At 40.6% G+C, this 15896-nt stretch overlaps 1 protein-coding gene across 2 annotated transcripts in view; it reads left to right on the forward strand.

The window, feature by feature from the left end:
• The window catches only part of Ubxn7 (UBX domain protein 7), a 79323-nt gene extending 64760 nt beyond the window's left edge, over positions 1-14563 (forward strand). Inside the window, exons 9-11 of one of the 2 annotated variants that reach the window (XM_045147720.1) lie at positions 8948-9341; positions 9474-9553; positions 12482-14563. In XM_045147720.1, coding sequence (XP_045003655.1) covers positions 8948-9341; positions 9474-9553; positions 12482-12643 — 636 coding nt within the window. In that variant the 3' untranslated portion in view covers positions 12644-14563. The remainder of the gene's footprint in view (positions 1-8947; positions 9342-9473; positions 9554-12481) is intronic. The other variant, XM_045147721.1, reaches the window with a different exon arrangement.
• Positions 14564-15896: the final 1333 nt, after the last annotated feature.

Genomic DNA, 15896 nt, shown 5'->3' on the forward strand with positions numbered 1-15896 from the left:
GTGAGACCCCAGGCAGAGCTGAAGCACTGCATACCGTAGGCAGGAATTCAGATCTGCCCCAGTAACACCGTAGGGCTGGACTCCAGGAGCCTCCCACAGTGACACCTCCTCCAACCAGGGTTTAATAAACTCCTGAGTCTATTGGGGGGACATAAATTCAAACTACCACACCTACCCTATTTTCCAGCTTAGATATTCGGTCTTCTCTTCAGATCCTTCTATTTGTAAGACTTTCTGTGAAGGTTTTTACTTGACTTACTATGTTCTTAATTTCCCATATTTCAGTTTGATTTTTTTCATATTTTTTTTTATTTGACAGAGAGAAAGGCAGAGAGAAGGAGAGAATGGGCACACCAGGGCATCTAGCTACTGCAAATGAACTCTAGATGCATGTGCCCCCTTGCACATCTGGCTTACGTGGGTCCTCAAGAATTGAACTGAGATCCTTTGGCTTTGCAGGCAAACGCTTTAACTGCTAAGCCATCTCTCCAGCCCCTTCAGTTTGATTTTATCTTCATCATTTCTTCATTAAATAGCTCTTACATATTATCTACTTCTTCATTTCTAATAACTGTATTCGATTTATTTGAGAGAGGGATAGTAAGGAGGAGAGAGAGAAAGAACAAATGTGCCAGGGCTTCCTTCCGCTGCAAACTTCAGATGCATGCATACACTACTTTGTGCATCTGTATTTTTGTGGGTACTAGGGAATCAAACCCAGGCCATTAAGTTTTGCAAGCAAGTGCCTTTAATTGCTGAGCCATTTCCTGGGCCCCTATTTCATTTTTTTGAACATACTTATAATCATTCCTTTGAGTTGTTTCTAGAATTTTTTCAAATTCAATCCTACTGAAGGCTGTTAATTAAGGTTTAATTTTTGGTGGGGTTATGTTGCCTTTTTTGTGTGTGAACATTTTATTTTTTAAATTTTTTTATTTTTTTACTTTTTTTAAATATATATATTTTTTAATTTATTTGAGAGCAACAGACAGAGAAAGAGGCAGAGAGAGAGAGAGATAATGGGGCCTCCAGCCACTGCAAACGAACTCCAGACGCGTGCGCCCCTGTGTGCATCTGGCTAACGTGGGTCCTGGGGAATCAAGCCTTGAACCGGGGTCCGTAGGCATCACAGGCAAGAGCTTAACTGCTAAGCCATCTCTCCAGCCCCATGTGTGAACATTTTTTATTGACAATTTCCAGTTTATAGACAATAAACCATGATAATTCCTTCCCCATTCCCACTTTCTCCTTCCAAATCTACCCTCCACTATATCTCCTTGCCTTCTTAATTAACCTTTCTTTTATTTTGATGTAATCATCTTTTCCTCTTAATTATCAAGATCAGTGCCAGGCACTGCGAGGCCATTTTGTATCTGGAAGATTGCATTGTAAGCAGTCCTACCGTTCCTTTGGCTCTTACATTCTTTCTGCCTGCCACCTGTTCTGACATGGACCCTGAGCCTTGGAAGGTGTGATAGATATGAATCAATGCTGAACACTCCACTGTCACTTCTCAGACTATGGTGCCTTTTGAGTCATCCCATTAGTTACCACCATCTGAAAAGAGAAGCTTCTCTAGCCAAAAGTAAGAGTAGCATTAATATGTGGGTATAAATGTTAAGAAAAATGCTTATGGGATAGTTTGGTGGACATAATACATGCATTTAGCCAGACACTAGCAGGCGTTACTCCCCTAGGGCTCATGACCTTCCCCTGCCATAAGCTTTTTTGTTTTGTTTTGTCTTTCGAGGTAGGGTCTCACTGTAGTCTAGGCTGACTTAGAATTCACTATGTAGTCTCAGGGTGGCCTTGAGCTCGTGGCAACCCTCCTACCTCTGCCTCCTAAGTGCTGGGATTAAAGGCGTGCACCACCATACCTGGCTGCCATAGACTTTTGACTGGGTTTTCAGTACCAGATATGTGTTCCTTCCCATGGAACCTGCCTCCAGTCTGCCTTGGTTTTTCATGTCACTGGTGTTCTTATATTATAGATTGCATACCTGCAGATGGCTTTATGGTTGAATTTATTTCTTTATTTTATTTTTATTTATTTATTTGACAGAGAAAGAGGGAGAGATAGACAGAGAGAGAGAGAGAGAGAATGGGTACACCAGGGCCTCCAGCCACTGTAAACGAACTCCACACGCGTGCACCTCCTTGTGCATCTGACTAACATTGGTCCTGGGCAGTCGAACCTGGGTCCCTTTGGCATTGCAGGCAAATGCCTTAACTGCCAAGCCATCCCTCCAGCCTTTTTTTTTGTTTTTGTTTTATTTTTATTTATTTATTTGAAAGATAAAGGGGGGGGGAAGAGACAATGGAATTGATTTCTTTAAAGTTCACTTATTTTACCTTACTCTCTCACCTTTCACAGTGAGGATTTGCACTGATTAAGAGGGCCTAAGTTACTGTAGGTTACAATATAATTTTCTTCTAATTCAGAACCACACTATACTTCATGCATTCTTTTCATTTGCCCTGTGAAATGCTCAAAAGCTCTTAGGTACACTGAGCTCATGGGAGGTGAAGGGTGAGCTAAAGGCTATCAGGTCACCAGAGATAAAGAAATGAAGGACAGGCTGAAGATTCTCTGATACACCCAGCTCATCGGTGATGCAGAGCAGGCTGAATGGTCCTGCGTATGCACTGTTGTCTGGAGATGAAGGGCACATCGTAGGCTCACAAGTACACCCAGCTCACTGGAGAGGAGTGTGGGCCAAAGGTTCTCTGGTATGCAGAGCTCTGAAAGAAGGAAGGCACAGCCCCTAGGCTCTTGTCATTTCTTTAGTGACGGAACATTGTAGTTGTCCTTTCTCTGAAGTCTGTTTTGGATAACTTATTCCTTTTCTTCTCCTAATGGTCTCGCTTTAGTGCTTAGCAATTTTGATTGACCTTAAAGCATCAGCTTTAATGAAGCTTCGAAGAAGAGCCCTATAATCCCAGTGACTGATTAAGCAGAGACAGGAGGCTTGCCTAACCACCACAAGAGAGACACTGCTTCACAAAATAAGGTAGAAGGAGAAGATAAACACCACAAGATTATGCTGACCTCCACATGTATGCCATGTGATATGCACCCATACACCCATATGCACATTAATTTTTCAAAAGGTCAAAAAAAAAAGGGAATTGGGGCATTCAGTAATGATCTTGACTATTATGCAAAAGGCGCAAAGTTCAGTCCATGTCAACTACAAAGAACAAAATTAGATAGTTTGTAGAAAAAATGGATGGAACTGTAAAGCCTCATAATAAGACTCAGGAACACAGACATTACATGTTTCTCTCATATGCAGAATTTAGGGTTTTTTTTTTTTTTTTCAGGGTAGTGTTTCACTCTATGCCAGGCTGACCTGGAATTCACTATGTAGTCTCAGGGTGCTCTCGAACTCATGACAGTCCTCCAACCTCTGCCTCCCAAGTGCTGGGATTTAAGGTGTGTACCACCACACCTGGCTTAGATTAAAAACAAACAAACAAACATGAAACTAAAAGGGGAAAGAAGAAAAGTTGTATGGGAAGGTAGAAGGAAGAAAAGGTAATAGAAAAGATGAATGTGATCAGAGTACATTATAAGTATGTGTGGAAATGTTATGATGAATTGTTTTGTATAATTAACATGTGTTGATACAAAAAGACATAAAAAATTTGACTATAATCCTGAATTCTCCTATCACAGACCAGTTTTGCTTATTGGTAAGCTTAAACAAAATTGCATAAAATAGTATGTACTCTTTTGTGACTTACAAAAAAAATAAATAAAATAAATAAATACAATTTCTCTGTAAGTAGTGTTTGTAGCTTAGTATCACAATTAAAATATATATAGTAAGCCAGGTTTAGTGGTACATCCAAGCACTCGGGAAGCAGCGGTAGGAGGATTGCTGTGAGTTTGAGGCCACCCTGAGAATTACATAGTGAGTTCCAGGTCAGCCTGAGCTGCAGTGAAACCCTACCTCGAAAAAGCAAAAAACAACAACAAAAACATTGAAGCCGGTCATGGTGTCACATGTCGTTATTCCCAGCACTCGGGAGGCAGAGGTAGGAGGATCGCTGTAAGTTTGAGGCCACCCTGAGACTACACAGTGGATTCCAGGTCAGCCTGGGCTAGAACAAGACCCTACCTCAAAAAAAAAAATTTTTTTTGAAAGAGTTGCTGAGGTTCTATCTGTTAACTAATTTCATGAATACCCACCATGTGGCCAGTCTTATTTTGTCTCTATCTACATTATTTTTAGCAAATACCAGAATCAATTGTTTTAGTCATATTTTGATATATATTTTGTTAAAGACTTCCCTGCTCCCACCATACTAAGGGCAGAACCTAATGCCTTATACGTATTAGGCAAATGTTATGCCACCAAGCTATATCCCCAGCATCCCCCACATACGCGTTTGAGACTAAATTGCTCAGGCTGGCCATGAACTTGCAGTCTTCTTGCCGAAGCCTCACATATATCTGGAAGTCAAGTCACATGCTAGTAGGCCCAGCTAGGTCTTAATTTCTCTCTCTCTCTCTCCTCCCTCCCTCCCTCCTTTCCTTCGAGAAAGAAAGGCAGTTAGACATAGATGGGTGTGGGGAGAATACACGCAAGGGCTTCCTGCCACTGCAAACAAATTTTAAAAACATTCACCACTTTGTGCATTTGACTTTACACTGGCACTGTGGGATTGAACCCAGGCCATTGGGCTTTGCAAGCAAGGATAGTGAGTTTGAAGTTAGCTTGGGATAGAAAGCCAAATTCTGACCAAGACTTTATCTCTAAAACAAAAAAGAAAAAAACTTACAAGTACGGGCTAGGGTGATAGTTTAGTGGTTAAGGCACTTAACAGCAAAGCCTAAAGACCCAGGTTCAGTTACCCAAATAAGCCAGATATACAAGGAAGTGCATGTATCTGGAGTTTGTTTGTTTTCAGTGACTGGTCGCTTTTGCTTAAATAAATTGAATATTAAAAAAAGGTGTAGGGCTGGAGAGATGGCTTAAGATGGTTAAGACACTTGCCTGTGAAGCCTTAAGGCCATAGGTTCCATTTTCCAGGTCCCACATAAGCCAGATGCACAAGGTGGCATATGCGTCTGGAGTTTGTTTGCACTGGCTAGAGGTCCTGGCACACCCATTCTTTCTGTCTCCCTCCCTCTCCGTCTCAAATTAAAAAAAAAAAAAAAAAAAAGATTTAAAAAAAATTATAGGTGCAATATATACCATGCTTAGCATGTTCTCTTCTGTTTTTGTGTAGTATTTTGTTTGGGTTTAAATGTTAGAATCACTGCATTCAAAATACTAAAAAATATTTCATTCAGTGGTGAGCAAGGTAGACATTTTTTTCTGTTATCATTTTAAAGGATAGCATTTTGTCTTTATACTCAACACTATTTCTTACCTTTCTATGATCAAGAAAGAAACTTTTCTTTTTATTTATTAAAAAAATATTTATTTCAGCCAGGCACAGCACTCGGGAGGCAGAGGTAGGAGGTTCGCCAAGAACTTGAGGCCACTCTGAGACTACATAGTGAATTCCAGGTCAGCCTGAGCCAGAGTGAGACCCTACCTCGAAAAACCAAAATATACGTATATTTTGCAAGAAGACAGGGCCGGGTGTGGTGGTGCATGCCTTTAATCCCAGCGCTGGCGAGGCAGAGGTAGGAGGATCACTGAGAGTTCAAGGCCACCCTGAGACTCCATAGTGAATGAATTCCAGGTCAGCCTGAGCCAGAGTGAGACCCTACCTCGAAAAACCAAAATATACGTATATTTTGCAAGAAGACAGGGCCAGGTGTGGTGGTGCACACCTTTAATCCCAGCACTGGGGAGGGAGGCAGAGGTAGGAGGATCACCATGAGTTCGAGGATACCCTGAGACTACATAGTGAATTCCAGGTCAGCCTGGGCCAGAGTGAGACCCTACCTTGAAAGACCAAAAACAAAGAAAGAAGAGAGAGAGCGAGGCAGAGAAAATGAGTGTGCTAGGGCCTCTAGCCACTACAAATGAACTCCAGATGCATTCACCACTTTGTGCATCTGGCTTTATGTGGCTACTGGGAAATTGAACCCAGGTCATTAGACTGTGGAGGCAGGTACTTTAACTACTGAGCCATCTCTCCAGCCCTGTTTTCATTTTAATGCCAAGAAATATGTTTGCTTAATATCACCAGTTGTGGCGCACACCTTTAAGCCCAGCTTTCAAGAGGCAGAGGTAGGAGGATTACTGAGTCGGAGGCCACCCTGAGACTGCATAGTGAATTCCAGGTCAGCCTAGGCTAGAGCGAATGCTACCTTGAGTTGTAGTAGGTGCTAGAAGAGCTTAGTTTTAATGTGTTTTTGAGGCGGGGTCTTCTAAGCATCCTAGGCTGGTCCTCAACTATGTAATCCTGGCTGACCTTAAATTTAGACTAACCCTGCTGCTTTTGCCTTTTTAGTGCTGGCATTATAGGTGTGTGCCACTGTGCCCAGGTTCATGATAGCTTTTTAGGTTTATTTATGTATTTTTGGTTTTTCAATCTAGGGTTTCACTCTAGCCCATGCTTACCTAGAATTCACTATGGAGTCTCAGGTTGGCCTCAAATTTGCAGTAATCCCCTTACCTCCGCCTCCCCAGTGCTGGGATTAAAGTCTTGCGTCACCACACCCCACTTAGTTTTGTTTTTATTTTTGTTTTTTTTTTTTTTAATTTTTAAATTTTTATTAACATTTTCCATGATTATAAAAAAAATCCCATGGTAATTCCCTCCCTCCCCCCTGACACTTTCCCCTTTGAAATTCCATTCAACATCATATTACCTCCCTATCTCAATCATTGTACTTACATATATACAATATCAACCTATTAAGTACCTTCCTCCCTTCCTTTCTCTTCCCTTTATGTCTCCTTTGTAACTCACTGGCCTCTGCTACCAAGTATTTTCCTTCTCACACAGAAACCCAATCATCTGTAGCTAGGATCCACATATGAGAGAGAACATGTGGCGCTTGGCTTTCTGGGCCTGGGTTACCTCACTTAGTATAATCCTTTCCAGGTCCATCCATTTTTCTGCAAATTTCATAACTTCATTTTTCTTTACCGCTGAGTAGAACTCCATTGTATAAATGTGCCACATCTTCATTATCCAGTCATCAATTGAGGGACATCTAGGCTGGTTCCATTTCCCAGCTATTATAAATTGAGCAGCAATAAACAGGGTTGAGCATGTACTTCTAAGGAAATGAGATGAGTCCTTTGGATATATGCCTAGGAGTGCTATAGCTGGGTCATATGGTAGATCAATCTTTAGCTGTTTTAGCAACCTCCACACTGTTTTCCACAATGGCTGGACCAGATTGCATTCCCACCAGCAGTGCAGAAGGGTTCCCGTTTTTCCACATCCCCGCCAACATTTATGATCATTTGTTTTCATGATGGTGGCCAATCTGACAGGAGTAAGATGGAATCTCAATGTAGTTTTAATCTGCATTTCCCTGATGACTAGTGATGTGGGACATTTTTTTAGATGCTTATATGCCATTCGTATTTCTTCCTTTGAGAACTCTCTATTTAGCTCCATAGCCCATTTTTGGATTGGCTTGTTTGATTCCTTATTATTTAACTTTTTGAGTTCTTTGCATATCCTAGATATTAATCCTGTATCAGATATATAGCTGGCATAGATTTTTTTCCCATTCTGTAGGTTGCCTCTTTGCTTTTTTCACCGTGTCCTTTGCAGTGCAAAATCCTTGTAATTTCATGAGGTTCCAGTGATTAATCTGTGGTTTTATTGCCTGAGCAATTGGGGTTGTATTCAGAAAGTCTTTGCCAAGACCAGTATGTTGAAGGGTTTCCCCTACTTTTTTCCTCTAGCAGTTTCAGAGTTTCAGGTCTGATGTTAAGGTCTTTAATCCATTTGGAATTAATTCTTGTGCATGGCGAGAGAGAAGAATCTATTTTCATCCTTCTGCAGATATATATCCAGTTTCCCCAACACCATTTGCTGAAGAGGCTGTCTTTTCTCCAATGAGTATTTTTGGCATTTTTATCAAATATCAGGTGGCTATAACTACTTGGGCTAACATCTGGGTCCTCTATTCTGTTCCGCTGATCTACATGTCTTTTTTTGTGCCAGTACCACGCTGTTTTTGTTGCTATGGCTCTGTAGTATAGGTTAAAATCAGGTATGGTGATACCACCTGCCTTATTTTTGTTGCTCAGTATTATTTTCGATATTCGAGGGTTTTTGTGATTCCAAATGAATTTTTGGATTGATTTTTCTATTTCCATGAAGAAAGCCTTTGGAATTTTGATAGGGATTGCATTAAATGTGTAGAATGCTTTTGGTTAAGATTGCCATTTACACAATATTGATTCTTCCAATCCAGGAACAAGGGATGTTTCTCCACTTTCTAGTGTCTTCTGCAATTTCTCGCATGAGTGTTTTAAAGTTCTCATTGTAGAGATTCTTTACTTCCTTGGTTAGGTTTATTCCAAGGTACTTTTTTTTTTTTTTTTGATACAATTGTGAATGGGAGTGATTCTCTGATTTCATCCTCTGTGTGTTTGTTGTTAGCATATATGAAGGCTACTGATTTCTGTGTATTTATTTTGTATCCTGCTACATGGATGTAGGTTTTTATCAGCTCTGACAGTTTGCTAGTAGAGTCTTTAGGGTCCTTTATGTATAGAATCATGTCATAGTTTTGTTTTTAAAATACTCCGGGGTTGGAGATGTAGCTCAGTTGGTAGTGCACATTTGTAAACCCCCACACTTGGGAGGTGGAAGCAGGAGAACCAGAAATTCCATGTGAGCATGAGGTACATGAGACCCTGTCTCAAAAATGTAAAATGTCTGTTTCCAGTTTGATTTTGTAAGAGATATATTCAGCAGAAAATTATGATGGCAACTTGACTGTTACAGTAATTATAACCTGTTTGACTTGATTGTTTAACTTTTTCTTGTGTTTTATGACTGCGTCTCACAGGAAAGCCTTATAGATGCAAGTGAAGACAGCCAGCTCGAAGCTGCCATCAGAGCCTCCTTGCAAGAGACACATTTTGATTCAACACAGGCAAAACAGGACAGCCGTTCGGATGAAGAGTCTGAATCTGAGCTTTTTTCTGGCAGTGAGGAGTTTATATCTGTCTGTGGCTCTGATGAAGAAGAAGAAATAGAGAATCTTGCCAAATCCAGAAAATCTCCTCACAAAGATTTGGGGCACAGAAAAGAGGAGAACAGAAGGCCACAGACTGAGCACCCAGCCAGAACTGAGCCTGGGACAGCCTCAAACCACCAAGGATTGCCAGCTATGGATCCAGAGATCTTGGAGATGTCACCTGAAAAGTCAGATGGAATAGTGGAGGGAGTAGATGTAAATGGTGAGTTATGGCACAAACTTCACTTGAAAGTTAAATATTACCCAAAGACTTACTTTTTCATTTGATCTCATGTACCTACATATGTATGTGTGTACTTTTTTAAAAAAAAACAACAAACAACTCTTCCCTTAGGACCAAAAGCACAGCTGATGTTGCGGTACCCAGATGGAAAAAGGGAACAGATCACTCTTCCGGAGCAAGCTAAACTGCTAGTGAGTTTATCTTATTGAAGCATTTTGTTGAGGCAGAGAAATATTGTTTGTTGTGCTAGCGGTTAAACCCAGGGCCTAATGCATGCTAGGCAAGTGCTCTACCACCAAACTACACCCCATCCCAGATAAAGTTTATTCATCAGAATAAACCCAGTAAGCATTGCTTGATCATGTGAAATAGGTGTTGGGTATTTAATCTGATTGACTTCTAATTGGAAACCTAACTGTGGTGCGTGTTTTGATTAGTTAGTTGATTTGTTTGTTTATTTGTTTGTTTGTTTTGAACCCAAGCTATCTTGTAACTCTGGCAATCCTGCTCAACCTCCAAAGTGCTGGGATTACAGGCGTGAGCTGCCTGCTTTTTAAGCCAGTTTCTTTCTTTTCATAGTATTTTAGGTAACTTACAAGCCAGTCAAAGTTTTTTTGTTTTGTTTTGTTTTGTTTTTTTAAATCTGTATGGCTCTGGGAACTACAAGCCCAGCTGAAATTATTACTTCAACAAAAGAGGAATGGGGTTATTTTAAGAGACTGTGTGGGGATCTTGGATTTCTTAGCAGCTATTACTACAAAATGGTTATAAAACAAGACTTTCTCTGTTTTCTTCTGTGGCATGTTAGGGTTCTCCCTGAGATTCTCTGCTTCACACCATTCTCTCTGAATACAGTGGCTTTTGTTTACTCCTCAACTTGGACATGGTCCACCGTGGTGGTTCTAAGGGCCCTTCGTCTTACCTCGGCTGATGAGCTTTTCCTCTTGTGTTTCTCAGTTGCTGAAAAAGAGTCATTCTGCCTGGCTGTGGATTTGATAACCCTACTTTCCTCCTATTCTCGCTCCCCACTCCCTGTCCAGTGTCTATAACTGCCCTTGTACTGTGCTTGATATTTTAAGTCACTTTCTTATACCTGCAACAAAGTACCTAACAGAAATAATTTATAGGAGGAAATCTTTCTTTTGGCTCATGGTTTCAGAGAGATTTCATTTCATCATAGGAGGGAAGGTGTGGCAATGGGAACATGTAGCAGAGGCTCCACGTAGAGCGGTGGAGGCTTAGGTGGCTGAGGGTCAGGAAGCAGGGAACTAGACTGGAGCCCAGAGATGGTTATAACCTTTGGACGCCTCCCCGTGGTGGTCTACTAATGCCAGCCAGGCTCCACCTCTTAGGGGGGTCTCACCTCAAGAACTGCACTGCCTGTAGAGGGACAAGTGCTTGAAGCAAGCGTCTGAGGACCAAACTAGACTCAAACCGTATAACTGCTGGAGCAGTACAGCCAATGGTTGCCTGACGAGTGTGATGAGTAGAAGTGGGACTGGCTTCGGGTGCTGCTACCCAGACTCCTGCTTCCTGTTTGGCATGGAGCAGAGGCGAGACCAGAGCAAGAACAAATGCAATAAGTCCCCTCTGTTCACCATTTTAGTTACCCATGATCAGCTGTGGTCTAAATGTATTAAATGGAAAATTGCAGAAAGAAACAATTCCTATTTTAAATTACATACTATTCTGAGTAGCATGATACAACCCCACTCCCATCACCTGGATGTGAATCATCCTTTATCCAAGATATCCAGGCTGTATACACTACCTACCAAGATTATGCTTATAAAAACATACTTTCAGGCCAGGTATGGTGGCACATGCCTTTAATCCCAGCACTTAGAGGCTGAGGTAGGAGGTTCACACCGAGTTTGAGGCCAGCCTGGAACTCCAGAGTAAGTGCCTGGTCACCCTGGGCTACAGTGAGACTCTGCCTTGAAGAATGCCAGCATGCACATGCGCAAGCGCACACACTCTTTCAGTCAGTAGATGTATTTTTAGTTATGTAGAGATTCGACTCTTTTCCTTCTTGAACTCATGGTAGTCTTCCTACCTCAGCCTCCCAACTGCTGGGATTAAAGGCATGAGCTACCACAGCCAGCTCGACTCTTCTTAATGATTGTTTCTAATCTTTTCTAAAAATATTTATTTATCTATCTGTTTATTTATTTGCAAGCAGAGGGAAATAGAAGAGAGACAGAATGGGCACACCAGGGTCTTTTAGCCACTGCAAACAAACTCCAGACGCATGTACCGCTTTGTGCATCTGGCTTTTACATGGGTTCTGGGGAATCGAACCTAGTTTGTTAGGCTTTGCAGATAATCACAGCTTAACCAGTGAGGCCTTTCTCCATCCGTGTCTGTAATTTTAAGAGAAGTAATGTGGACAATTTTATTACAGTGTATTGTTATATGTTTTTTTATTGTTAGTCTTACTGTCCCTTATTTATAAGCTTTATCATAGGATATGTATGCACTGCAGGAACAGTACATATTCAGGAGTCTGTACTGTCTGTTTTCAGGTATCCATGGGGGTCACAGAGCATATGTCTTAGGGATAAAGAGTGCTGCCTTATAGACCACTCTGGAGAAGTTTGGTCGTGAAGTTAGATGGAAGAGTGGGCAGTCAGTAGAGAGGGAAAAGGTCATGGGAGAGACTGATTATGTTTTAATTCTGATGAGAAAGCATTTGTAGAGAGGGGGACACTGAAGAAATTGTAACAATTGTAGGGTTGTTTTCTGAGAAGACAAGGAAGTCAGTGCACAGGTGGCAAGAGTGGCCTTGGATGGAATGGAGGACATATCTTTCCTTTGTGTTGGAGAAAAACTGATGAAATGTTTTAAAATAAGGATTATGTTTCATAAATTTTGGTTTGGCTCATTTATTAAGACAATAGCAATGAGTCCATTCCAGTATCACATGGTAGCCCTAAGTTACTGGATATAGATTTATTTTCTCATTCAAAGAGCTACATTGGCCCTCCTGTAAGTGTTGACTACCTAAATAACTTCTGTTTTATATTTCATCTAATATGGTGATAAAAAATATTATTAAATATTTAACTCATGTTACGTCCTTTTATTTCCACCTAACAACTTTTTCTTGTTTCCCATAGGCTTTGGTGAAGCATGTTCAGTCTAAAGGATACCCAAATGAACGTTTTGAACTTCTCACCAACTTCCCTCGCAGGAAGCTCTCTCATCTGGACTATGACATTACTTTACAAGAGGCAGGCCTTTGTCCTCAAGAGACTGTCTTTGTACAGGAAAGAAATTAACACTATAACCTGGCCTCTCTCAGCTTATCCCATTTTTCTCTTTTCCTATGAAATACCATGTTACTAAGTATGCATTTTGGCCCATAGGACCTTAGAACCAAAGTTGGGCAAGCAAGTCACCTGCCTTCTCTTTTATTTCCTGTTCTCACTTGCAGTCACTGTCCCTTTTTTTTCTCCTCCCTCTCTCCTCTGTTTCCCACTTTGTTTCTTAACTTAATCAAATGACCAAATAGAAGTATGAAGATAAGATCTTTGTCAGTACTAGCAGAAGGAAATTTATGTTCTAATATCTGGTCTCTCCCTTGCATGACACTTTTTTAGGATCCAATCATACTGCCCCTCAGACTCCTTTGACAAAGAATACCTGGGGGCAGAATAAAAACAACCTCGTTCCAAGCCCTTGTTTAATAGGGAGAGGAAAATCTCTTAACATACATTTTGTTCTTTGTGTAGGAAGATCTCAAGAAATATACAGGCAGTTATGTGGAAAAAGCATCCTTTATAATACTGGTTGCCATATTTAAATTTCTCACAAAGGATTTCCATTTTCCAGTTAACAAGAGTTATTTCCATGATCTGTGTTATTGCCCAAATGAGTGTATTGCACCACGGCTGTCCTGGCCTGAGACAGTTTTCTTCATCGTTACTTCATTAATATTCATTAAATTCCACCGCATAGTCCTAGTGAGCATATTTTGAGTGGGATTGGAAGGTGCTTTCTGGTTTTGCCTGTGCAACATAGTAGTTCTTTTGGCTGTATAGTCTTAAGTCCATAGTGATCTGTAAGAAGGCAGGTGTTCACTATTCATGCAGTACCATGGCTTGAAATTATAACTACTGTGGTTATTGAATGTCCTATGTGCTTAAAGCATACTTATATGTCCCAGTGAGGAAAGAAAAACCTGCAGCTGAGAGTTGCTAACCATGTACCATGTTCTTTTGGTTAGAAATAGTGATTTTTTTTTTTTGCCCCTGGTTGGAATAATCTCTAAAATGCTCTGGTGACTGATTGACCTTAATTCTTCATGCTGTTTTGTTTTAGAAAATATCAAAACTGAAAGTCTCTGAGAGGAAGACCTCTAAACTCAGTTCCTAAGACAAGTAGTAAGGGGCCCTATGGAGATTACAGTCATCTTCAGATATGGTGAGGGTCTTCTGCCACAAAAGCCACATTCAAATTGTAGTTGGTAGAAGCTTCTTCCAGTGTTACTTAGAAGAGGCCATCCTGAATCTCTGTATAATACCATTACTTACCAGCTTCATTATATGCTCAGTTTTCCATCAACCTTTAGAGTCCTCTGACGGGTAACAGTGATTTGGTGGCATAATCAGGACTGACCAGTCACAAAACCATTAATATAGAATGACTATTTGGTCAGTTCAGATTGATTTTTCTACTTGAACATAAATTGCTGTTGCTCAGAGACCTTCCAGGTTCCCATATACTTGAAGATTACTCTCTTGGCAACTAGGGGATTTAAAGGAAAAGATTCTGTGTGTTGCTAGTATGCAATTATATGGTTTTTAATAGTTGGATTTTGAGGGAACCTACCTAAAGAATGGGTTATGTATTTCCTCAAGAAAATCATGGGAAATTTTGTTCTTCAGTGAATCCTTTTGAATTAATGTTCTTACATTTTTTTCCTAAGTCTGTGTAAGTGGTTATGTATAAGTATATAATTGTATAAATATTTATAAATATATTTATATAATTACAATTTCATTTATACCTGAGTCAAAATTCTCTCTTAGATTGGTGACTGAGTAATACACTTTGGTATTTTTAATAGGCTCTTGAGGCTTAACTAGCAGCTTCTGATGTATTGAGAAAACATGGTTTGTAAATTAATTCCTCAGTTGTATCTCTGTACTTATGTAAAAAACTTACTATCTGAGGAATAAAGCTACATACTCCCAGAAGTACAGTGAGGGGTAAGATTTTGGTAGTAGTCAAGATCAGAAGTGTGAAACTTGGAGGAGGCACAGGGTAAGAAGTCGGTGCGCTCAGCCTCACGCTGTGCTGGCGGCCATCTCCCGCTGCCAGCATGGGACCAGCTGTAACGCGAACAGGTCATAAATGTGAGGTAAGAATTTTACCTGCTAGCTTCTCTTCATAAATTCTATGTTGGGAACCTGAAGCAGGATGTTCATAAATGAGAGGATGTATGCCCTTCTTCTTTTATATGGTCAGCACTGGCAAAATTCATTTGTGAGAAACCAAAGTGACTTTTTCAACTTGGGTTAAATAAGATGATCAACTCAAGCATGTACATGAGTCGAGAGATAAGGCACAGTACATTCATCAAACAATACAATCAGAATGGTCAGAGTTCAAGAGTACAGTCATTAAGAAAGGGTCGTGGGTTGTAAGTGAGAAAAATCAGTATTGCCTTGCTCAAGAACGTGCCCTGCATAGGGTGTGTGTTTGCTCCAGTCTGCCTTACTTCTGCAAGCTGCTGTGCTCTTGAAGGGAGAGCTTTATCGGACAGATTAAATGAGGTCAGTATGGTTAGTTAAAAGTAGTAGGCAGTAGAGGCGGCTTGACAGTGTTAAAGGTAAGGAGAAAAAGAACAGACTTTGAGAGTGACAGAAGTAAAGAAATGAATGAAAACTAGGGAGAAAAAAGTGAATGCTTTCTTGGATTTGGGAGAACAGTACCAAGTGACAAGGGCATGTGCTGCTTTTGAGTTCCTAGTGTGTGCTGAGTCCCTTTTCTCCTAAGTCTTTGTGCAAACCCACAGAACACAAATTCGTCTCATTTACGATACAAGGAAGAACACTGAACTTGCTCAGGATGTCATTGCTAGTAAGGGCCACATTAAAATTAGAATCCTAGCCAGTTGTGGTTTCGCCCTCCTAATCCCAGCACTCGGGAGGCAGAGGCAGGTGGATCGCTGTGAGTTCCAGGTGAGCCTGAGAGACTACATAGTGAATTCCAGGTCAGCCTGGGTTCGAACAAGACCCTACCTCAAACAAACCACAAAAAGGACTCCTGAGTGTGTTCCTTCTATCTCCAGGTTGTGTTCTACACCAGAGGAGTCAGTTTGCTCTTTACTTGGCTTTGTAGATTACTGGTTCCCATAAAGTTAAGGGAATAGTTGAGGTAAAGCTTGTGATTTGTTCTGTCACTATAAAATCTTACCTATGCCATTATTTTGCGAAGTTGGTTATTAAATGATTTTTAAAAATGATACACTAGTGAAAATGTGAAAGGAAAATAACCATGGCATTATTTGTCAAAAAAAAATGGGAA

The sequence above is a fragment of the Jaculus jaculus genome, chromosome 4, assembly GCF_020740685.1.
Source record: "Jaculus jaculus isolate mJacJac1 chromosome 4, mJacJac1.mat.Y.cur, whole genome shotgun sequence".
In the NCBI taxonomy this organism is placed as follows: Eukaryota; Metazoa; Chordata; class Mammalia; order Rodentia; family Dipodidae; genus Jaculus; species Jaculus jaculus.